This window comes from Gorilla gorilla, chromosome 13, assembly GCF_029281585.2.
Source record: "Gorilla gorilla gorilla isolate KB3781 chromosome 13, NHGRI_mGorGor1-v2.1_pri, whole genome shotgun sequence".
Classification (NCBI taxonomy): domain Eukaryota; kingdom Metazoa; phylum Chordata; class Mammalia; order Primates; family Hominidae; genus Gorilla; species Gorilla gorilla.
Genome location: NC_073237.2, coordinates 65453360 through 65476827, shown reverse-complemented (window position 1 = coordinate 65476827; position 23468 = coordinate 65453360). Strand labels below are relative to the sequence as shown.

General features: G+C 41.3%; 1 protein-coding gene across 9 annotated transcripts in view; it reads right to left on the bottom strand.

Moving 5' to 3' along the window:
* Positions 1 to 23468, bottom strand: part of TJP2 (tight junction protein 2) — a 134183-nt gene that overhangs the window by 5292 nt on the left and 105423 nt on the right. For 5 of the 9 annotated variants that reach the window (XM_063696443.1, XM_019033804.4, XM_031014462.3 and 2 more), the window contains 12 exons: positions 22099 to 22207; positions 21858 to 21991; positions 20701 to 20767; positions 19724 to 19874; positions 15409 to 15517; positions 13717 to 13927; positions 12819 to 13006; positions 11964 to 12059; positions 11145 to 11224; positions 9774 to 9984; positions 3144 to 3244; positions 1710 to 1922 (listed from right to left, as the gene is read on the bottom strand). In XM_063696443.1, the coding sequence (XP_063552513.1) occupies positions 1710 to 1922; positions 3144 to 3244; positions 9774 to 9984; positions 11145 to 11224; positions 11964 to 12059; positions 12819 to 13006; positions 13717 to 13927; positions 15409 to 15517; positions 19724 to 19874; positions 20701 to 20767; positions 21858 to 21991; positions 22099 to 22207 (1670 nt within the window). Of the gene's footprint in view, positions 1 to 446; positions 558 to 1709; positions 1923 to 3143; positions 3245 to 9773; positions 9985 to 11144; positions 11225 to 11963; positions 12060 to 12818; positions 13007 to 13716; positions 13928 to 15408; positions 15518 to 19723; positions 19875 to 20700; positions 20768 to 21857; positions 21992 to 22098; positions 22208 to 23468 lie in introns of all 9 variants that reach the window. The other 4 variants (XM_019033800.4, XM_019033801.4, XM_019033799.4 and 1 more) reach the window with 1 other exon arrangement.

Sequence of the window (23468 nt, the reverse complement as noted above, 5' to 3'; positions counted from 1 at the left end):
GAGGCATTGTAAGCAGTGGTGATGATTATTCTCTTTAGCACATCACCAGTAAGAATTATCTGGTGCATCTAAATCAGACTGGGCAGAAAACTTTAGCTGGACAGCAAAAGAAAAACAGGTTCTGCTATTGGTGATTCTGGGTATACAGTACAGTATTTTTCAATCTTTTTCTTTACAATCTTTTTTTAACAAAAAGAGTAAATTAAATAAACACTAACAGTCCTAAAATTATATGCTCTCCTAATATTGCCTTTCCTTCCTCTTTGCCCTTCCCTAATTTGGGAGTTCACCCAACAGGCCAAAAGATAGGCTCTAATAGAGAACACAGTGAGTCAGAACCGTAATTAAACACCATCTCAGTGTGCATGCTCCTCCCTGGCCGTCCAGGAGGCTTCAGAGGCATCTGCTTCCTCTTCCTTCCCATCCTGGGCTTCCCAGCCACGTACCTTGGGCGGCTCTGGCTTGAATGCTGGGGGCGGGCTATTGTCCCTAAGTTGATCGCTGCTAGCAGCCCTCCTCATCTGAGCTCGTGGCTCTGGGCTGGGTTTCCTTATGCTCTACAAGACATAAAGGTTCATTCACAACAAGAACATCCAAGCAGAGAGAACAGAGCACTTGACTGCTTTGGAGGAGTTCTGCAAACTTGAGTAAGTCCAGAAGTTGAGGTTCTGAGCCGGTGCTTCTTTACTGAACAGGCAGAAACCATCACCAAATGCTTCAGACACATTTTTGAAAACTGGCTGCATCCAATGTAGAGTCTCTTCCTTTAAAGCACAATTTTTTAAGAACCCTCCAAAAGTCTAAAATCTCTTGTGTCACTAATATCCATGTCTATAGGCATTTGGGAGTTAATTTATTCTTTACAAGTTGTCTAGCATAAACTAATTTGTTGCTGTGGTAATGGTGTATTTTTCTCCCCCTTCAGTTTGTTGTTGTTGAACTTTTTTTTTCTTTTTTTTTTTTTGGTAGTTCTATTTCATAAAGAAAAAAATCATTTACTGGAATGAGCTAAAATGCTAGAGAGAAATCCACAGCAATAATTATCCAAATATATGAACAATCCCATCTTCAAAGATCATTATTCCAACATTCTCTGAGGTGCAACTAATAATTGCTAACTTGGCTGTGACTTTACAGTGCCTGTCAATGTGATTTCAAGGATCCCATAAGCTATCTAATCACAGTGGATGCACAGTACATGTGATGTGATCAGATGAAGGTTTGATCATGAACTCAATTAAAAAACTGAAATATAAGAGAGAAGGAAACTGATGGGGAAACACTCAAGAGCTTTGGCAAGATTAGAAAGGTTAAAGCAGGATGGGGAAGAAAAGCAAGGACATCTAAGAGTACAGAGAGAAACCTAATCAAAGGTTACAAGTACATACAACAATACTGCATGGGAAGGAATGTTCCGCTCGTAATTTGGACAGCCAGCACATAAAGCCATTCTGTTTATCCATCACACCTGAGGGCATGGGTGTGCAGAGTGCTGACCCCTCAAGCTCTTCTGAAGTCCACCTGCCTGCCCCACTTTCCCACAGACTGCAACCATGCCAGCGTGGACTCAAAGCGAGAGACTCCCTGGAAGTCATCTGCTCCAACCCTTAGGAACGCCTTCCACAGCACCCTGAACACACAGCTGTCCACGAGAGTGCAAGGAAAACACCAGGCTCTCCTGCTCCTGCCCGTGGCCTGCCTCGCCTCACCTCCTCGTGCTGCACCGGCTCCGAGGAGCGGGTGATGGACGACACCAGCGGCTCCTCGGCTGGCTCATCCAGCTCATTGTCAGTGTAGGCACCTCCTTCGCCGTCCGTGTCTTCAAAGTCACTGATGAGGCGGCTGTCGCAACTCAGATAGTCCGCGCCCATGGCGGTTAAGTAGGACATGCGGTCTTCGGGGTCATCATCCATCCCTTCCATCTAGAGGAATTTGTGTTGGAGGGTCAGTGGGGTCTGATGTGGCTCCTGGGAGTGGGAACTCAAGAAAATTCCCAAGGACACAGCCAAGCGACTGAAACCTTGATGTGCTCACCAGGGAAGGCATCTTTTATTTTTCTCCCTGAGATCACTTGGCTTTGGTACAATGTTGATATTATGGTCATTTTTGTGCAGTAACTCAAAATTAGGGGCCCTGCAGCCTATCTGTGCTACCATCCATCCTCCATACCACGGCTAAGCCACACTTTCTCAGACTGTCTTGCTTTTCTTCTGAATCCAGCTCCTCTGCAGCCTGTTCTCCTGGTACAACTCTCCTAGTAATATCAACACATGCACACTGCCTTGTGCTACACTCACATCCATGCCTCTACAAGATTCTCAGACCCTCAAAGGCAGAAGCTATGTCCTGTTCAACCTGTCCTCCCCAGGGCAGCTTGCATCCCCCTTCCAAACTGGAAGCACTCCATAGATGCCAGATACTTTGACTACACATCTAGTTCTCAAAGAGCAAAACTTAGTCAATTCTGCAACAAAATAGTCACTGTCAAGTCTCAAAAAACTACCTCAGTTCAGCTGGTGTATAGGATACTAGCACCAAAAGCTTCTAAAATAAAAGGGGCCACAGGTAATAGAATCTCCCTCTTTCCTCCCTGCAGCACAGCCGTGTGTGAGCTATCTCCCCGAGGGAGAAGCGATCCAATTCTAGAGGCCTAGACAAATTCCCTAACGTTCTCATATCACCCATTCAAACTCCCAGAACGACGGCACATTCTCAGCCAACCTTTTTTTCTAAGTAATTCCAGCTCCATTAGCTTTTCTTTTTATTAATGTTTAGCCGTATTCTCCAAGTTGCTCAACCTGACCTCTCATCTGCACTCTAAGTTTCCCACGTCCTTAGTAAGCTGTGGAGCTCAGCATGAGATCTTGTAAGCTCTGATTAGTGTACTTGGAATATAACACTAGTTACTACGTTAAAAGTGAAAGGGAAGTGAATGTAGGGCTGCACATGTCACATTCTGCTCTTCTTTTAAAAGTCCCTTCATTTTTATTACTTGGTCAGAGAATTTACGAAATTTCAAACTTGATTAGCACACATGTGAGCATCACTTCAAATGGGCATGGCTTGACTACATTCACTGCCCTCTTGAGAAAAGTTTCAGAACAGGGACTCTCACCTCATAGCAGCATATCTATGCCACATACCTTTCCTTCAGAGACCCAAACCGCTTCTCCTTGCTGATGCTGAATAGTGTCCTTTAGGCTGCCAAACCAGCTATCATTGGCTGAATTTAGGTTGATTGTAGCTATAGAAATATAAACAAAAAGGTCTGCATTAATTTCCAGAGGCATGTTTATTAAGGATGCTATTTGACATAATTTACACTCATTTCTGTGATATTTAAGACTTTGGCAGACGCAAGAAGATGTTTGCACATCTTTGAATATTAAAACCCTTTTAATGAATGCAATTAAAACTACTAATCATGTAGCTGTTTGAGTTCACATTATAGGTGCATGTGATAAAGCTAAAAATAGATTTTTAGAATGTTTATTTTCAGAAAGGCTAACTTTAAAAAATGTTTTTAAAAAGTGTGTTTTCGGCCAGGTGTGGTGGCTCACGCCTGTAATCTCAGCACTCTGGGAGGCTGAGGTGTATACACTAATTAGTATACGCTAATATACTGTATTGGCTACCTCCAATAAAATATTAAAAGTAACACTTAAACATAAAGTTGTCCCTTGGTATCTGTAGAGGATTGGTTCCAGGACACCCCCCACTTGGATACCAAAATCCACAGATGCCGAGTATCTGATACAAAATGACACAGTATTTGTATATGACTTACATACATCCTCTTATATATTTTAAATCATCTCTGGATTACTTATAATTCCTAATACAATGTAAATGCTACGCAAATCGTTGTTATACTATATTGTTTAGGGAATAATGACAAGAAAAAAAAACCTGCACATGTTTAGATGTAACCATCCATTTTACCCCTCAAATATTTCCTATACACGGTTAGTTGAATTCATGGATGTGGAAACCACAGACATGGAGAGCTGACTGTATATCACTTTGATAGACTTACACATTTTAGAATATACATATAGATTAAACAAACCCAACCAATGTGTATTCAAAGAATATAGATTTTCTACTCAGAACAAAGTATATCTTACATAATAGCACTTACTATGTATCAACCAGTTACTTTCCAAGTACCTTACCTGGATTAGCTCATTTCATGACTACACAAACTTTGCAAGGTAGGTATTGCTATGATGCCCATCTTATAGATGAGAAACCAAGGTACAGTAGTGAAATTAACTAGCCCAAGGCCACACACCAAGCAAGTGTGAAGCTTGGATGCAAGCTCAGAAGACTGCTTTCAGAGCCTATGGCCTCAGCCACCGCACTACATGGCCCATCTAAAAACAGAAATTTAGAGCACAGATATAAAATACCAACAAAGTACAACATATGTCATTTCTTCAGCAATATGTATTACGGACCTAATGGAGATAAATTAGACAAGCAAGTTAGTCCAAAATAACAAATTGTACCCCTAAAATTATCAGACTGCAGGTAAATTAGGATTTCTTTTAAACTACATTGCCATGGCCTCTTATTGTACTATCACTTCTAAAGCCAAAAAGAACCATTAAGCAAATTTTGTAAGCAATGATGCTTCAGGTTTTCCTCCAAGTAACATAGCTTTCTTCTGTTTAAGAAGTTCTAACAGTGACCTTAGAAAATCCTGAATGAGATTACAATTTCCTTGGTTATTAATTATTTACAGCACTGAAATAAACTGATCCATTGGACAACCCGAAGAAAATTAACTTTGATTCCACGGACTTCTGTATTCCTATTATGGTACTCTGCAAAGATTACTGTGCTCTTCTCATAGCTAAAATATGATACTTAAAAATAGAAGTGAGATTTTGTACCCGAGACAAAATGAGTGATTTACACTAAATATATACAAAATATTAAGCAGTCTTTTAAAGCTTTATGTTGCAGCTGTCTGAGATAAGTATGGTCTGTATTCATCATAAAGAAAACCTAAAGTTAAAACGGCATTTTGTGAGATGCAGGAAATATGTTCTTGCCCCTTGATAAAATAAAGAAAATCACAAAACCTCTTACTGAATTCACATTAACAGTCAAGTTTATGAATAAAAATTGAGAGCTTCACAGTAGCTAACTTCCTAAGCTGCATATAAAAGTAACATCCAACTCGTGCACTTGACCTCTTTTTAACAGGCAGGTGCACAGACATGAAGCTGCCTTCCCTTGACTCTGCTGAATTAAGTACCTTTAGCTTATGACTGGATTCTCTCATTCCGCTTCTCACATTCTTTGCCTTAGAGCAATAGTAGTTAATTATCTGTTGCTCCTAACCTCTGGGCTATGCTTATATCCCCTTGGATAGACTTACTCTATCTTTTGAGCTCAAGAAAGTGAAATACTGAAAGGATGCTGACTCAGCCACTGCCTTAGTTGGGAGTACTGAGGTTCTGAGGGCACGTGTGCCCAGCCCTGACATGTATGGTCAGTGCTACTTCCCCCTACCCAGCCAAGAAGGTTTGGAAGCACCAAGAGCAACAGCAAAAGGTAACATCTAAGACTAGAGGGTTTAGGGAAAGGGAGAAATGGGGAATGACTGCTAATGGGTATGGGGTATCTTTTGGGGATGATAAAAATGTTCTAAGATTGATTGGTTGTGATGACAGCTGTACAACTCTGAATATACTAAAACCCACTGAATTGCAATTTTTTTTTTTTTCCCTGAGACAGGGTCTCATTGTCGCCCAGGCTGGAGTGCCGTAGTGCAATCTCGGCTCACTGCAACCTCCAGCTCCCGGGCTTAAGTGATCCTCCCACCTCAGCCTCCCAAGTAGCTGGGACTACCGGCACCCACCACCACGCCCAGCTAATTTTTTTATTTTTAGTAGAGACAGGGTTTCATCATGTTGCCCAGGCTGGTCTCAAACTCCTGAGCTCAAGTGACCTGCCCACCTTGGCCTCCCAATGTGCTGGGATTACAGGCGTGAGCCACCATGCCCAGCTGAACTGTATACTTTCAATGGGTGGATTATATGGTATGTAAGTCAAAACTCAATAAAGCCTTTCACGTGGCTGGGTTAACAGTGGCACGCTAGACCCCCTCTAAATGGGCATGCAACAGCAAAGGTATCCAGCTAGGGGGCCCAGCATCTTCCTTCTCTTTTCTGTGGTCAACTAGCTAGTCTATATAATCCTTTAAGAAATCAGGAATTAAAATTCTACAATTAGCATAAAAGGGTAGCCCCATTTGGGTCTCTAAATCCATAATTCAACTTAAATGATCTTAGAACCATGCACTGAGTGCTTTGAAGATTCCAAGAAAACATGTAATTCAAAGTTTGTTTTTAAAAAAAAAAAATTTGTGATATGCAAATGTATTTTATAGAAAATTTTAAAAAATTGGTAGTGGGGGAGGCAAACCTAACACTTAAACTTATTATGACAAGTCAACTTGCCTTTGGGCAAATCTCAGAATAAAGCTTCTCTTGTTTAACTGAGAAGTACTATAAGACTTGTAAGGAGAACTATTTTCATATTGTCATAATTAAATACTCGTGAGGAAGAGGAGCTTTCTTATTACTTTGCAAAAAGGAAAACAAAAGGATATTGAGCCTAAAGAGACTAATGCAACATAAAGCTTGACTTCAAATTACTGTGTTCATCAAAGCACTCTATTATTCTCAACTACTAACTCACAAAAATGCCATACACTTAAAATCATTTTAAAAGCCTACAAAATAGGCCAGGCACAGTGGCTCATGCCTGTAATCCCAGCATTTTAGGAGGCCAACATGGGCAGATTGCTTGAGCCCAGGGGTTTGAGACCAGCTTGGGCAACATGGTTAAACCCCGTTGCCAGAAAAAATACAAAAATTAGCCGGGCATGGTGGTGTGTGCCTGTAGTCCCAGCTACTGGGGAGGCTGAGGAGGGAAGGTGCCTTGAGCCCAGGAAGCAGAGGTTGCAGTGAACCGAGATCGTGCCACTGCACTCTAGCTTGGGCGACAGAGGGAGACTATGTCTCAAAAACAAACAAAAACTATAAAATACTAATTCTGCCTGAAGATTCTACTGCTCAAATGTAAAGACTAGTGTTTCTGGCCATGGCACACAGCCTCAAGTCAAAACCTGGTCAAGCTAAGAGGGACGAGGGTGAGATGGGGAATAAAAGCAATTAGTGCAGTCATCCACACAGCTGTAGGGAGTCAAACTTTGAAGTCTGGAAGAGTACTGTAAAAGACCACTTGCTAGAAAATTGGAGCTTGCTGGTCAAAGTTGCTGGACACCCTGCACCATCTATCCTGAAGACTGTACAATTCTACATAAGAGATTGGCAATTTCTGGTGAGATAAGATCACTTCAATGTTCTAGATGAAACTCAATGCTTACAGTGTGTGCTTCATTCCAATCTCTGACTTGAGTTATTCTAAAACTTTCAACTTCCTGATGAGTTTAGGCAAGAAATGGCTTGGTGTGCCAGGGGCAGTTCTAATGTAAGTTACAAACATTTATGCCTTGCCCATGTGCTAGTCCTGATGCTGGCCTCAGGCACACAACGCTGGGAAATGTTCAGGCTCTGCCTTCAAGGATCATGAAATCCATCTATGGAGCTAACAGAGGTGTTGCTAACCCCTTCTACACACATGGACCCCTCCAGATCCTTACTCAGACTCAGCCAGCTACCGTGGCCTGTGCTCCCAAGAGCAAATGATGCGGACTCAGGTTAGATCAAGGGAGAGCCCCACAGTCACTGGCTGCCTTCTTCTGCCCTGTTCTCCTCGTCCAGCCGCCTTCAGCCTAGTTCTTCCTCTACAATGCACTGTAATTCCCTTCCCGATTTCCTACATCCTCACGTGAACCCCAAATTTAACTCTCTGAGGGAAGACGCTCGCTATTCAGTGTACTCAGACAAAGGCAGGGGGGAAAATAAAGTGGGGATAGTTTTAACTTCATTTATAACCACTTTGGCTTCAGTTTTTTAATCTGTCAAAAGGAAGGGCTGCATTACGTGACCCCTTTGGGGATTAGAATATGTCTGTGCTGTAACATATGTACAATATTGGACAGTTAGGGACACTATAGTTTAGTCTGGGCTCAGTCATACATCAGAATTGTGATTATGCAAAAGTGCTGGCCTTTCTTATGGCCTAATAAGACAGCACAGATGGAAGGCTGTACCACTCTTCACTGTTGCTATAATAGTAATAATCATAAGAATTATAATACTAGCAGTAAAAAGGACAGAAAGGATATTCATAAATACACCAAGAATATGAGTACTTAAGATTACATTCACAGAAATCTAGTTTATGATGGACCACTTCCTCCTCTGCATTTGGTTAAACTCTCTCTCATTTGGCCACAGTGGTAAGTAGTGCACCTCTCTTTAACAAGAAAAACCAAGTTACACTAAAACAAGCATCTAATGTGAACACAATCATTCACCCCCTTCCACTCCAGTATCAGAGATACGCTAAAAATGACATGGGTGGATGATGATGGGCAATGAACTCAATGAGCTATCCTCATCCTAAGGATATCATATCCTTGCAGTCTCCTCGTGTTGCCCCAACAAAATAATGCCCTGCATGACCACAAAATTTATGTAACCCTTTAAAACTCTTAATAATCTCATATGCACAGAATTAATCATTTATATAGACAGTGCATATATTGTTACTAAAATATGTCATGTTCTTAGACCATTTTACTTTCATGAGTAACAGCAATGGCTCTTCATTTCATGGACTTAAAAATATATTCTATTAGGTAAATCTTTAAATATGTACAAAAGTACAGATAGCAGTTTAATGAACTCCGAAGTACATATCAACCAGTTCAACAACTAACAACTACCAAGTCTCGGCCAGTCTTGTCCTGTCTATAATCCCATCTACTCCCCTCACTGCAGACTATTTAGGCAAATTCTCAACATCATATTAGGTCAACCATAAATATTTTATTTAGTATGCATTCCTAAAAGAACTTTGTTTTTAAAAAATCACAATATTATTATCACACCTAACAAAGAGAAATAATAAATCTTTAAATCATCCAATATTCAGAGTGTCCAAGTTTCTAGATTTTTTTTTTTTTTTTTTGAAGAGACAGGGTCTCACTCAGTCACCAGGCAGGAGTGCAGCAGTGCCATCATAGCTCACTGCAGCTTTGAATTCCTGGCTCAAGCGATCCTCCAACCTCAGCCATAGGCATGCACCACCATGCAAGGCCTTTTAGTAGAGACAGGATCTCACTATGTTGCTCACGCTGGTCTCCAACTCCTGGGCTCAAGTGATCCTCCTGCCTTGGCCTCCCAAAGTGGGAGGATTACAAGTGTTATCCACCATGCTGGACAGGAATATTTTAAAATAATGAAACCAAGTTCCTTTCGCTTTGTAAGTTAATGCATGTATTGATGGTGAGTAGAGAACAATGACACAATTTCTAGAGAGACATAGGTGTTCGGCCTGGCTCAATCACTAGCCTTATAGTCTCACAGGAAAATATGAACTTCATCAAAATAGCTAATTATTACCACATCATGGATCTTTATGGTCATTTTCAAATAGACAAAAGTACAAAGTTCAATATATAAATGCCATTGGCCTAATATCCCATTTTATAGGATTAACTATTTTTCAAGGAGTCATGAACACGATTTCAAATTCTCCATTCAGATTAATTAGTTATTTCTTCTATTCTTCAATTCTCTATTTCTCATTTTTTAGCAAAGGGACTACATTTACATTTCACTTACCTGTAAAAAGGTGTGCACACGTTTTTTTAAGCTTGTTGGCTTGATCAAATAACTTTCGAGAACTTTTGTTGGACGTTGGATTTAACCTTTGTCTCATGGTTTTGACACCCTGTCTGGAGTCTGGGTTGAAAAAAATCACAATTGGGAACCACTGGGTGTAATTCAACAGGTCCACAGCTTTCGGAGTCACATCCAGTAGTGCATGCTTATCCTGTTACAAAAGGGGAAAAGTTAGAGAAATGGATATATAAAGTAATATAGCATCAAATACTTTGTTTTAATAAGTAAAGGCTGTATGAGATATATCTTGTTTGTTTGTTTATTTACTTATTTGGGATAGATTCTTGCTCTGTTGCCCAGGCTGGAGTGCAGTGGCACAAACTTGGCTCACTGCAACCTCCGCCTCCCGGGTTCAAGCAATTATCCTGTCTCAGCCTCCTGAGTACCTGGGATTACAGGTGCCCGCCACCACCATGGCCAGCTAATTTTTGTATTTTTAGTAGAGACAGGGTTTCACCATGTTGGCCAGGCTGGTCCCAAACTCCTGACTTCAGGTGATCCACCCACCTCTGCCTCCCAAAGTGCTGGGATTACAGGCATGAGCCACCGCACCCAGCCTATCTTGTAAATTTAAATCAAGAAGCAGAACACATTTCCTTCTACCTAATGCCCACTTCAATATTACCAATGTGTTAGAACTTCTGATAAAATGAATTAACACATTATTTGGTATAATGCTGGGAACTCTGGAAAAAAAAAACAGTATGTTACTGACAGAGAACAGTAACAGTGACTGGCTTCCACATACTGAAATGGTTTGCATTTACATTATATATATATATTTTTTGAGATGGAGTTTCACTCTTGTTGCCCAGGCTGGAGTGCAATGGTGCAATCTCCACTCACTGCCAACAGTGACTGGTTTCCACACAGTGAAATGGTTTGCATTTACATTATATATATATATTTTTTGAGATGGAGTTTCACTCTTGTCACCCAGGCTGGAGTGCAATGGTGCAATCTCCGCTCACTGCAAACTCCGCCTCCTGAGTTCAAGAGATTCTCCTGCCTCAGCCTCCCGAGTGGCTGGGACTACAGGTACCGGCCACAGTGCCCGGCTAATTTTTTATATTTTTAGTAGAGACAGGGTTTCACCATGTTGGCCAGGCTGGTCTCGAACTCCTGACCTCAGGTGATCCACCCGCCTCAGCCTCTCAAAGTGTTGGGATTACAGGTGTGAGCCACTGTGCCCGGCCAATTTTTTATTATTAACATTTAATGATTAAAGTACAGATACTATCCTAAAAGTGACTGCAGCAAACCATAATCTAATTCTTTCTGAAAACACGGTCTGTGGATGAATTTTCTCACCTGTTCAATAATTTGCCTCACAGTATTTAACCGGACCACTCCAGTGGATTTCTCAGATCCTGCATCTTTTGGTTCCGTTTCTGCAAAAGCAAAAACAGGAAGCTAAATAATTGTTTAGAAAACAGTGACAACCAAATACTCCCACCTAGCATCAGCAATGATGGCACACCTGACATTAAGTGTCTCCTAACAAGATTCAGTGGGAAGGACCCACATAACCTGTTTAGTGGAAATCTAATCATGAAGAAACGGTTAGGCCAGTCCAACAGGAAGCATTCTAGGAGACAACTAGCTTGGATTCTTCAAAATATCAGTGTAACAAAATTATTCAGAAAAAAGAGGGGACTGGAAAGACATAAAAATCACAAAAAGACATAAAAATCAAATGTCATGAATGATCCTTGGTTGTATTCTGAATTAAAAAAAAAGCTATGAAGCACGTAACTAGGACAATTGAGAAAATGTGGAAAATGGACTATATACAAAATCACACCGCATCAATGTTACCTTTCTTGGCTGTGATAATGGTATTGCAGTTATGTGGAAGAAAGTCCTTGTTCTTAGGAGATTCACACAAGTATTCAGGGATAAAGTGTTATAAATGATTCTGCAGAAATTTTTCAAAGAGTATGTGTATGTGTGTGTGTATGTGTGTCTATGGCGCAGGCAGTGGGTGAGAGAAAGTGCGTGACAAAATGTCAGCAACTGGTGATTCCAGGTGAAGGGTACGTGGGTGTTCATGATTCTTCCAACTCCTCTATCTGTTAGAAATTTTTCAAAATAAAAATTTGGAGGAAAAAAAAACACTGACAGACTTACTAGCAGTTTGAAACCAGTCAGGTAACTCATTAGCCAATTTTTCCATTGCTATATCAGCTATGGGGCCGAATAAGACCACAGGTCTCTTGAAACCAGCTGAAATGACAAGAAAGGCCATTAAAGCACACACACTTGCCTAGCTGTTATGATAAGCAGTAAAAGTACTGTATGGGCTTTTGGTAACATAACTAAACGAAAGAAACTGTGGTTTCTCCCCAATTCAGCTTGGCTCTGTTCTGAAGAATATGCCTTCACTATCCTCACCATTTAAAACAATTTTTTTCTTTTCATTCAACCACATGCTAACCTAGATTTTTTTTTAAGAGACAAGATCTCACTATGTTGCCCAGACTAAACTCAAACTCCTAGGCTCAAGCGATCCTCCTACCTCAAGCCTCCTGAGTAGCTGGGACTACACTGCCTAGTTCCTCACCATTTTTAAACACAAACTTTCCCATTGATAATATATGGAAACTTTTTTTATTTTTTGCAGAGATGAGGTCTCACTATATTGCCCAGGCTAGTCTTGAACTTCTGAGCTCAAGTGATCCTCCCACCTTGGCCTCCCAAAGTGTTACGATTATAGGCATAAGGTACAGTGCCCAGCCAATATACCGAAACTCTTGAACAGTGGTATTAAAACATTTTTTAAGTTGCAGAAATAAGCCTCAATTTAGGAACTGAAACAGCTTTTTATAAATCATGCTCCTTGTTAGAATTTGATTTCAACTCTATAAACTGCCTTTGGCATAACTGACATACATAAATTAGAACTTGACCATACAGTCTGAAAATAAAGGTGAACAGGCTCAGAACCCAGTCAGTTCATTTCCAGGCCCCATGTGACTTCCTCACCTTCTCGCAGCAAAACCCTCTCATAAGCCGGGAACTTGGTGCTGACAGACACAACGGCTGTGAGGTCTTCCCGACTTTTCCTCAGGTTCTTCTTCACCCCAGACCTCTGGCCACGCATTCTCCAGAAATCTGCCCGGTCCCCAGCGTTGTCTCTCTGGGCATTTTGAACACTGGCCATTTGTTCAGCTCTGAGAAGAAACCATGGGAAGTAAATCTCTAAAGCCAGAAAATGCAGCAAACATGCATTTCATTAATCAAATCCAGTCAATTTTACTTCTGAGCTCAGAGAAGATTCCGCTTGACAATGAAGAAGTTTCAGAGGGTGGGAAATGTGGGGACCTTCACTTCCAAATGGGAGCAGAAAAAGGCTGGGTCTCTGTGAAATCTCCCAGAAGTGGCTCAGCAATAACCATGTGAAATTTGGCCCATTCTGATATGCAGGTACACAGTACACACACCTGGAACTCCTGCTCAAATACAGGCCTCTTTTCTAGGTTCCTGCACTGTCAGCCAAACACCAAGTGTTCACTGGGGTGCATAAACCTCTCCAAGGATGGAGACTGGGCACCACACAAGGGTACCTTGTCTCTAAGAGGTGTGCTGGTGTGCCACGGCCATTCGGTATATCTCTTGTATACGGTACAAGGCAGTGGATGCTCCTTAGGAAGTTGTTCAAACAGCCACATTCAGCAACCAACCACATGATGCTAAATTTACTCACAATAAACTGGCTGGTGGCTATTTACAGTTCAGGCCACTCTCCATAAACAAGAAATAGATGATGACAAGTAATGAACTCATCATGTGGGGTTTCCTTTTACGGGGGAAGGGGGGCGGTCTCTAGTTTTCTGCAGGGGGAAGGATTAAAAGGGGTATGTGAGAATGCGATCTCTGTTACCTGCTCTTGTTGGGGATTAAGCCTTTCTCCAACTCGTTCCCAATCCTCACAGCCAGCCAGTTGCCCAGCTTGCCGTCATACAGTGTGTCTACCACTCGGAAGACCTCCCCTCTGGTGAAGGCCAGGCTCTGTGGAGTTTCCTTCTCACATTCAAAGTGGCTTCTTATAAAAAACGAATCCCCTCTGCCACAAGCCAGGATGTCTCTATACACTGAAAGACAAAAGCATCGTTTGTTGCATTCAGCTTAGTAAAAGTTACAGTATTAGACACTCAACACAGCTTCTCCTATCTCTGATCTCCCCTTTACCTTCCTTCCATTCAGTGCACAAGTCCTATGGGAGTCACAGCTCCAACAGGAACAAGGACAAATAACCAGCTTCACGACTTGCTGCAATGGTTAATTTTATTTCAACTTGACTGGGCCATGAAATAACCAGGTATTTGGTCAGACTTTATTCTATGCCTTTCTCTGAGGGTGTTTTTGAATGATAGTCACGTATAAATGGGTAGACTGAGCAAAGAAGATCGCCTTCCCCAATGCGAGTGGGCCTCATCCAATCAGTTGAGGGCCTGAAGAGAATGACAATCAGACCCCTTCTCAATTAAGAGGAAACTAGGCTGGGCGTGGTGGCTCATGCCTATAATCCCAGCACTTTGGGAGGCCGAGGTGGGTGGATCACAAGGTCAGGAGATCAAGACCATCCTGGCTAACACAGTGAAACCCCGTCTCTACTAAAAATACAAAAAATTAGCCGGGCATGGTGGTGGCCACCTGTAGTCCCAGCTACTTGGGAGGCTGAGGCAGAATGGGGTGAACCTGGGAGGCAGAGCTTGCAGTGAGCCAAGATTGCTCCACTGCACTCCAGCATCGGCGACAAAGCCAGACTCTGCCTCAAAAAAATAATAATAATAAATAAAATAAATAAATAAATAAAAAATTAGGAGGAAACTACTCTTCCTGCCTGATGGCCTTCAAAAGGCGACATCAGCTCTTTTCCCTGACTTTGTACTGGAACAACACCATTGGCTCTCCTGGTTCTCAGGCCTTCAGACTGAGACTAGAACTAAATCACTGGCTCTCCTGAGTCTCTACCTTGCCCATTTTCACTGCAAATCTTGGCACTTGCCAGTCTCCATAATTATGTGAGCCAATTCTTTATAATAAATCTCTTTCTTTCCTATTGATTCCAATATCTCCTATCATTCTGTTTCTCTGGAGAACATTAACACAGTTGCCAATCAAGCTCTGAAGCAGACAAGGAGGACACTCTCAACCCCCACTTAACAGATGGGAGCAAGGCCTGGAAAGGTGAAACAACTTGTCAGACTGGACAGGGGTAACAGGCGCACCAGCCAGCAGCCATGGCCTTTGCACATGTCGTATGTAAACTCACTAATAACTCCAGGCAGAACATAAGGCTGCATCACTGTTCAGGAAGGCAGTTTTATTGTTTTATTCCAAATTGACACAACTAGTAAAATTATTTCAGTGCACGCATAGAAAACATTTTTATGGAAAGTTAAACGGCACTCACGTTTTCTTCACACACCTAGGGCCCAAGGACTAGGTGTTGAGATCCATCTCAATTTTTTAATACCCAGATTTGCCTATTCTGGTACCAAGACACCTCTCTCATCCTTCCCACTCCCCACCCCCACCCCAACTAAACTAAATGACCAAATTTGCTCACCATCGGCTCGGCTCTGAGCTAAAATGGTCACCATTTCACCTTTAGGGATTTCTAACAGGTAGAGAACGGCATCCTCCCGCACTAATCCTCTGAAATCCTGTGTGTTCACCTATTAGGAAGGAAAAACAGAAAAAGAAAAAAGAAAGAAAGAAAGAAAAAACACAGAAGTTTATAGTAAGATGCCACTGACCCTTTTGTTTGTTTTCATCAGGGCCTGTCCAGAGCAAAGCCAAGATGCAAATGAGTCCTTAATGTCACTATTCAAGTCCTCGCGCCCAGCATCTTGCTATGGGCCTGCGCACTATACCTTCCTGCCTCCCCATACTGCCAACCGCACCTTAGAGGTTAAGCCATTGAAGCAAGGATCTGTCACCAGATCACATTAGAATTTCTTGTGGTTGTTTCTATCCATCTCCCTTCTGTGAGTCTCTCACAGAGGTGGCCAAGAAGGTAATACACAAGTATGAAGCATGGGGAGTGCTGGGGTCTGTGACAACTGAGCATGCTGGCCCAGCATTTACACTAATTTTAAACTGGTTCAAATAAAAGTGTGCAAATAAAGACTCTGACCAATTCTACCCTTCTCTTATAGCTTCTATCACCTAAAAGTGTTTAACATGTGTTTATAAAATTGAAAGGTATTTATCAAATTAAAGAGCATCAGCCTTACAGTTACAAAGCAAGTAAAATTGAAATGTAGCACAAAGAACAAGACATTTTGAAATCATAGTGCTATGTGGTTTTTTTTTTTGAGATGTAGTCTCCCTCTGTCGCCCAGGCCGGAGTGCAATGGCGCGATCTTGGCTCACTGCAATCTCCACCTCCTGGGTTCAAGCAATTCTTTTGCCTCAGCCTCCCCGAGTAGCTGCGACTACAGGCATGTGCCACCACACCCAGCTAATTTTTTTTGTATTTTTAGTAGAGACAAGGTTTCACCATGTTGGCCAGGCTGGTCTCGAACTCTTGACCTCAGGTGATCCGCCCACCTAGGCCTCCCAAAGTGCTGGGATTACATGCGTGAGCCACCACGCCTGGCCCATAGTTCTGTATCTTTCAGCCTATTTTAAAACAGAATTATAAATAAGTAAAATGCAAAAACCATATTAAAGTACCTGATATGTTAATATTTTGTAGAAATAAAGATATAAAATTCCTATGAAATATTTTCTTCAGTCATTGACAATTACAGAATCCTTTTAATCACAAGAGTAATGCTTTATTAAAGAAGAAACTTATCCTTAGTTGGGTGGGCCTTAACTAAGGCCAAAATTTATGATTAAGTGAAAGTCGGCATTAGACTAAAACTAATTTGGTGCTTTTAAAATAAAGTGATGTGCTAAAGCAATTGAGTTAATTTTTCCTTTGAAACAGTATTTAGTATTTAAGGTACTGTCATTTGTACCTCTCTGTCCCCCAATTAGGAATCATCCCATTTTGGTATCCTTTCTTGTGCCATTTGTTTATCTACATCTGTGTCTACATATAGCCATATGTATATTTTCACATGTACTATATATGCTTATATTTGTTTACTTAAATAAGACAGGGCCACAAGGCTGTGGGAGGACCTTGGGAGTCCTTCAGTCCATCTCTCTGGCCACAAGAGATTAACCTTAGATCAGTCTCGATCACAGTCTTCGATAGCCAAAAACTATAATGGTCAAAATTAAAGCACACATGGTAGTTACATTTTAAAAATCTACATGGTTAATAACCAAACTTAGAAGTCTTTTTTCTCTTTTCCATCCCATAAAAGTTTCTGAAAGAGAAATGACAACTCTATCAGATAAATAACAAGCAAAGAGGTAGTTCAGCCAAGCAGGAATAAGCAAAAGCACATATATCTCCATTATTGATAAGGAATATACATATCTGGCTCACGTCTTCATTCCACACATTAGGCTGTCTGTCACCTTTGCAAAACAAAGAGCCACACTTAAAAACCCCACAACAGAATAAAGTGATTAGCATGTGTATAAGGCTCACTTTATATATTCAATTTGGCCATGAAAAGGAGCACTGAAACAAATTAAAGTGAAAAAAGGCTAGGGCAGCACTTTTCTACTTGAAGGTTACAATGAACAGTCCTTTCCAATAAATATCCTCTTTGATTAGCTATTTAGTAGTCTACAGGGTCTAGCCGTGTCTGCTGTGAGCCTGAAGAGGATCCTGTATCAGCCACAGCTTAGTATTGTGCAGCAGCTTCTCCGCCCTCGTAGGCAAACTCAATCTTTTTCACCCCTTTCTAGAACAGAAAGCTTCTTTTGTAGTCAACAGAAAATTTATTCGCACCCAAGAAATGAGGACCACCTATTGCCTGACCTCCATATGGGATGACTGCAAAAGAAGCCAGTTCCCAGAGTTCCTTCCGTGTTGCCAGGGTGATAACAAGAAACAAAACACCTTAAGTATAAATGCTGATACCATGACTTTTTATCCACCAAAGGGACTCTCCCCATCTAACAACAACTTACGGAGAGGTCTGACTGCCAAGCCTCTAGGTGAATTCACTACTTTTCTTCACGGAAATTTAGAAAATCTCCCAGCCCCTCAACATACAAAAATATTTTATCATTGAACCTTAATGAGCAAAAGCTCCACATTTCTAGCTATCATCCTATGGCCTCACAATAGTTAGAAAAAATGCCTTTTTCCTTCATTAGCATATATGCAAAGAGTAAACTGGTATGAGCTGGCACTCAGATGGGCTTTCATCAGTAATATTTGGTGAGTGGTATTTCCTAGGATCATACGGCAACATGAGGTTCGTGCAGGTACATAGTCTTCTAGATCCTGACCAGGGCCAAGGAGGGTCTAGAATTTCACTGAAAAGCTTTTGCAAAGCTCATGATCAAGGTTTGCCCTTCATCTGCTCCAGAAATGAAATATGAACTACTGCAACGGGGCCAAGAAGGAAGGGGGCCACCTGCTTTTGTACTTTGCTGCTTGCTTCCTTGAGAATTCTAGAACTTTTTTCTCCCCTCTCCTTGGAGCCTAGAAGCCCCTACCAGACCCCTTAGTTTACTACATATGGATTTTTTACTAACATTAACAAGAAAAAGAAAACCTCATATATATGAACTGCAAGTTTGCAGAAGCAGAAAGAAATTCCAATGAAGACAGTTCCCAGCCGGGCGCAGTGGCTCACGCCTGTAATCCCAGCATTTGGGAGGCCAAGGCGTGTGGATTGCTGGAGCTCAGGAGCTCGAGACCAGCCTGGGCAACATGGTGAAACCCTGTCTCTCCTAAAAAGACAAAAATTAAGAGTTCACCTGTAATCCCAGCTACTGGGGAGGCTGAGGACTAAGAATTGCTTGAACCCAGGAGGTGGAGGTTGCGGTGATCTGAGGTAGCACCACTGCACTCCAGCCTGGGTGACAGAGCGAGACTGTCAAAAAAAAAAAAAAAAAAAAAAAAACAGTTCCCTAGTACTCTATATTTTTATTGTAAGGAGATACTTGATGTTCTTGAAATTTATTCCGAAGTCAACAAAGAATGCTACACACACACACACACACACACACACACACACACACACACACACAAATGTCAAGTTGAGTTATTTTTTAATTCCTTAACAGATTATACAAACACATAGTAATTTTAAAAGTATCAATATTTGATTAACCAGGAATTCCCTTTCTTGGACAATTTTAGATGTAAATAACATTGAGTAGCAGCTATTTGTTATCTTCCAGTAAGAAAAAAGAATGGACACTCACCTTCCTATTCTGTGCCAGGGAACTCTGCTAGGTGCCTTGTAAGTGTTACCTGGTCTAATCTTCCCACAGTCCCTGCGACGCAGGTATTCTCATCCCCATTAAACAGATACAGAAACCTGAGTCTCAGGGTGAACCAGGGTCACAGAACTAATCAGAGGCTGGGACGAAATTCCAATCACCCTGTCTGATGCCAACCACTCACCTTTGTTCAATTTCAGGACACTGCCTTAAGAAAGATGGCAGGCAGGGGGAACACAGTGAAAAAAGCAAAAATCAGAAAGATCTTTTTGAAAAATCTTTCCTGTAAGTGCTTACTTAGCGTCTCAATATTTTCACATTAATCAGACTAATAAAATCTTGGCAAGGGCAGAAACACTATCAGTTCTCACAGATACATGGATGAGTTCTGGGTTCCAAGACTGAGAGGACAGGACCCATTTGAGGAATACAGGGACTTCAATGCTGGGCATCAACAAACTTGCAGCTGCTCTATTTCACCAGCTGAACCACTTTGTCTTCCCTTACAGAAAGAACACCCAGAAAAGGGCACTCCTTACAAGTAACTTCTAGAAACAGAGCTGGGCTGTTCTTACCTTCAGAATCTGGTCTCCTTCTTGAAGGCCCTCCTGCTCCGCCGAGGTCCCTTCTTGAATGCCAGCAACAAATATCCCGACATCATTGCCACCAGCCAACCGGAGGCCCACGCTGTCTCCCTTCTTGAACCTTACCATTTTGGTATTAGGGCTGCAACAGGTTCCGTTTCAGAAAGGAAAGATGGAAGATATTTTTTAAAAGGGAGAACAACATTAGCAAATGAGAGATTTAATTTCTTCTAGCTACAGAGTGATTTATAGTTTACAAAGCCCTCTCATTTTTCTCATCTATCTCATATATCCTACAATTTTATCTTTCTTGGGACCATGAGATGAGTATCAGTAGGTCCCTGTTACTGGTGAAGACATAGAATCATAGAATCTTTACAGCAACTCTTTCAAGATGAGAAAGCAAATAAAGGGCAGAGTTAGGGCTAAAATTCTTCCAAAGGAAGGCCCACTTGCACTGCATTCTTGTCAAATAAAGACACAGTCTGGGTACAAAGAAGCAGAATCCTAATCCAGGAGGCTGCTGCCCTTGAACCCTGCTGAACTAGGGGTTCTGATTATCAAGTGCAGAGCACAGCAGCACTCCTCCTCCCTCCCCCACAAGGACTGACACTGGGACCATCACATCAGTGCAGTCACCACACGGCACCGTAGTTTAGCAATACTTCACCTATTTGGGAGTGAATTTATCTGACAAACGCAAATATTCAGAGTAACACTCTGGAAAGGTAGCTAGATAGGTAGGTAAACAGACAACATTAACATCACAAAGTTCACCCACTTCCACATTTTGCTGTTCCCACAAATCATTCCTCTTTCTCATAAGCACTACCAATGGGGATTGGTTACAGGTGGCTGACAGTGTACAAAATCACCATCTAGGCAAAAACCACCACTCTTCTGGATTTCAGTTACACAGACAGAGCTGTAAGGAAGAAGGGAAAACAAAGAGAGACGGAAATACATACCCATATATTGCTTCATCTTCAGGACTAGGACGAAGAAAAGTTCTCGGGGCTGCTTTTGGTTGAGGAGCTGTAGGTTAAGAAACATCTACTGTTATCAATCTGGACTAACAAGAGTGCGTTTCTAAATAGAAAAATCACAAAATCCAAGAAAAAATGTAAGTCTATGCCACATATGTCATCACAAACAAAAAGAAGTCTCTAAGGTGCAGTTTAACTCTGAAGCATTAGCAGGTGCCAATGGTTTCTCAAAATACAAGAGATAAAAATGAACCTCTAGAACGCAAGGTGTACAATCACATGCACAAGAACACAGAATTTTTAATAACTTAAAAAACATACAATAATGATACTGTTTCCCCTTAAATATTTATGAATGTAAAATTATGATGATAATTGTAGGGTGGTGGGGAAGGGTTGGGGGGAAGAGGTCAGGATCGAGGATGGGAGAAAACAATGACCTCAACTCATCAAATATGACAAAGTGTGACCAATTCTAATGGCATTTAGACAAGGCTATTATTTTATATTTTGTCAATGTCAAAAGAGAGAGAGAAAGGAAGCCCTCTTCCATATATAATTTTTTATTTCCTTCTTCCCTTTCAGCCACCCTCTGGAATTAAGTACACACTTATTTATACATACACATATACATGTACATACATATCTGTATACATATATACACACATGCATACATATATACACACATACATATATGTATACATATCTATGTATTTACGTATATGTGCATAATTTCAACTTTTATTTTAGGTTCAGTGGGTGCACGTGCAAGTCTGTTACATGCGTATACTGCATGATGCTGAGGTTTGGGGTACAACTGATCCTGTCACCGAGGTGTGAGCATGATACCTAATAGTTTTTCAACCCTTTCCATCTCCTCCTTTAGTAGTTTCCCCTCTAGTTGTCCCCAGTTTCTGTTATTGCCACCTTTAAGTCCATTTGTACCCACTGTTTAGCTCCCACTTAAAAGTGAGAACATGTGCTATGTGGTTTTCTGTTCCCATGTTAATTAGCTTAGGATAATGGCCTCCAGCTGCATCCATGTGGCTGCAAAGGACATGATTTCACTCTTTGTTATGGCTGTGTGAGCACACACTTCTGAACACAACTGTGGAAACTGAGTGGTCTTAACGGCTCACCTGGGGGGTCCTCTTGGTATCTGGGTTCCTTGTTGGTCTCTGGGACAACTGTGCCTGCAATATCCCCTGTGGACTTAAAGGGAGTGGGTGTCGCACCCATCCTGGACAATCTGCTCGGCGTGTCCTCTCTGGAACTGAATCACATGTCATATGTTAATGTCTCAAGAGATAACAGTTTCATAAATACATATGTGTGTACATTCACAATGACATGTACAAGAGAATATTCACGTCATCTTACCTTGGCCTTTCCTTCAGCTTCTCACTTGAGGAATGATAATCATAATCAGAATACTGATGACGTCTCTCCTCTGGAGAAAATGATCGGTTTGACTCTATTTCTGAAATATCTAGTTTCAAAAATAAGAAAAGACTTTTAAATAAAATATTTAAAATATTCTCCTACCCAGAGAAATTGCACTATTCTCTGGGTAGGAAACACGGGAAATGGAAACGAGGTAGGCAGGAAATGTGCTATTAGTCTAATAGTCCTCCCCTGGAGAAAAACTTGCTCGTTTTAAGGGAAAGGCATTAATTAATAAAGGGGAAGGCAAATTTAGAATTGTGTATTTCTCTTTTGTCTCATTTTCCATCAAAGCTGCTACAGAAGAGTCAAAATTCTATTATTGGATCATAGATGTATACACTAATTCTTCCCAAGCAGCCCAATGCTTCTCAAACTTTAAGGTGCATACAAATCTTGTTAGGATGCAGTTGTTGTGGGGCAGTTGAGGGGAGACTGAGATTCTGCAATTCTATCCAGTTACCTGATTATGCAGATGCTATTGGGGTCAGGGGTTGGGGGATGAGGACCACATACTGAGTAGCAAGGAAATAAACTGCAAACCCCCTAACATGCTGGCATTATTTCTCATGCTCCTTTTGTTTCCCTGCACTGCACCCATAACAGTGATCAACAACTTCTGATACACTGGAAAGTGAATTAAGTTTTAAGGTTTTACAAAGAAATTCCTTTAAAAAAAATCAACAAAAGTCTGCTTTACAACTTCGTAACTTAATATTTTCTAAACTTCTCTGCATAAAAGCAACAGTAGATGGTTCAGTAGAATATACTGTGATTATCTATTTTTATTGGCAATTTTTACAAGGTTAAAATGTTATCCTATGTATAATTCATATTCAAATAATGAATATAGCTCTTTAAAAGGGAAGAGGTGATGCAGACTGCTAACTAATGAATGCCACAATATTAGCCATTTTGATTCTTTTTGAGCATCTACTTGTTTTAGCTATCCTCCAAATTGTTTTCTCTATTAGAGATATTAATAGCCACTTTTAAAGGATGAGCGATTAAGGCTGGGCCTGGTGGCTTACGCCTGTAATCCCAACACTTTGGGAGGACAAGACGGGCAGATCACGAGGTCAGGAGTTCAAGACCAGCCTGGCCAACATGGTGAAACCCCGTCTCTACTAAAAATACAAAAATTAGCCAGGTGTGGTGGCAGGCGCCCATAATCCCAGCTACTCAGGAGGCTGAGGCAGAAGGATCACTTGAACCTGGGAGGCAGAGGTTGCAGTGAGCCAAGATTGTACCACTGCACTCCAGCTTGGGCAACAGAGGGAGACTCTGTCTCAAAAAAAAGCAATAAG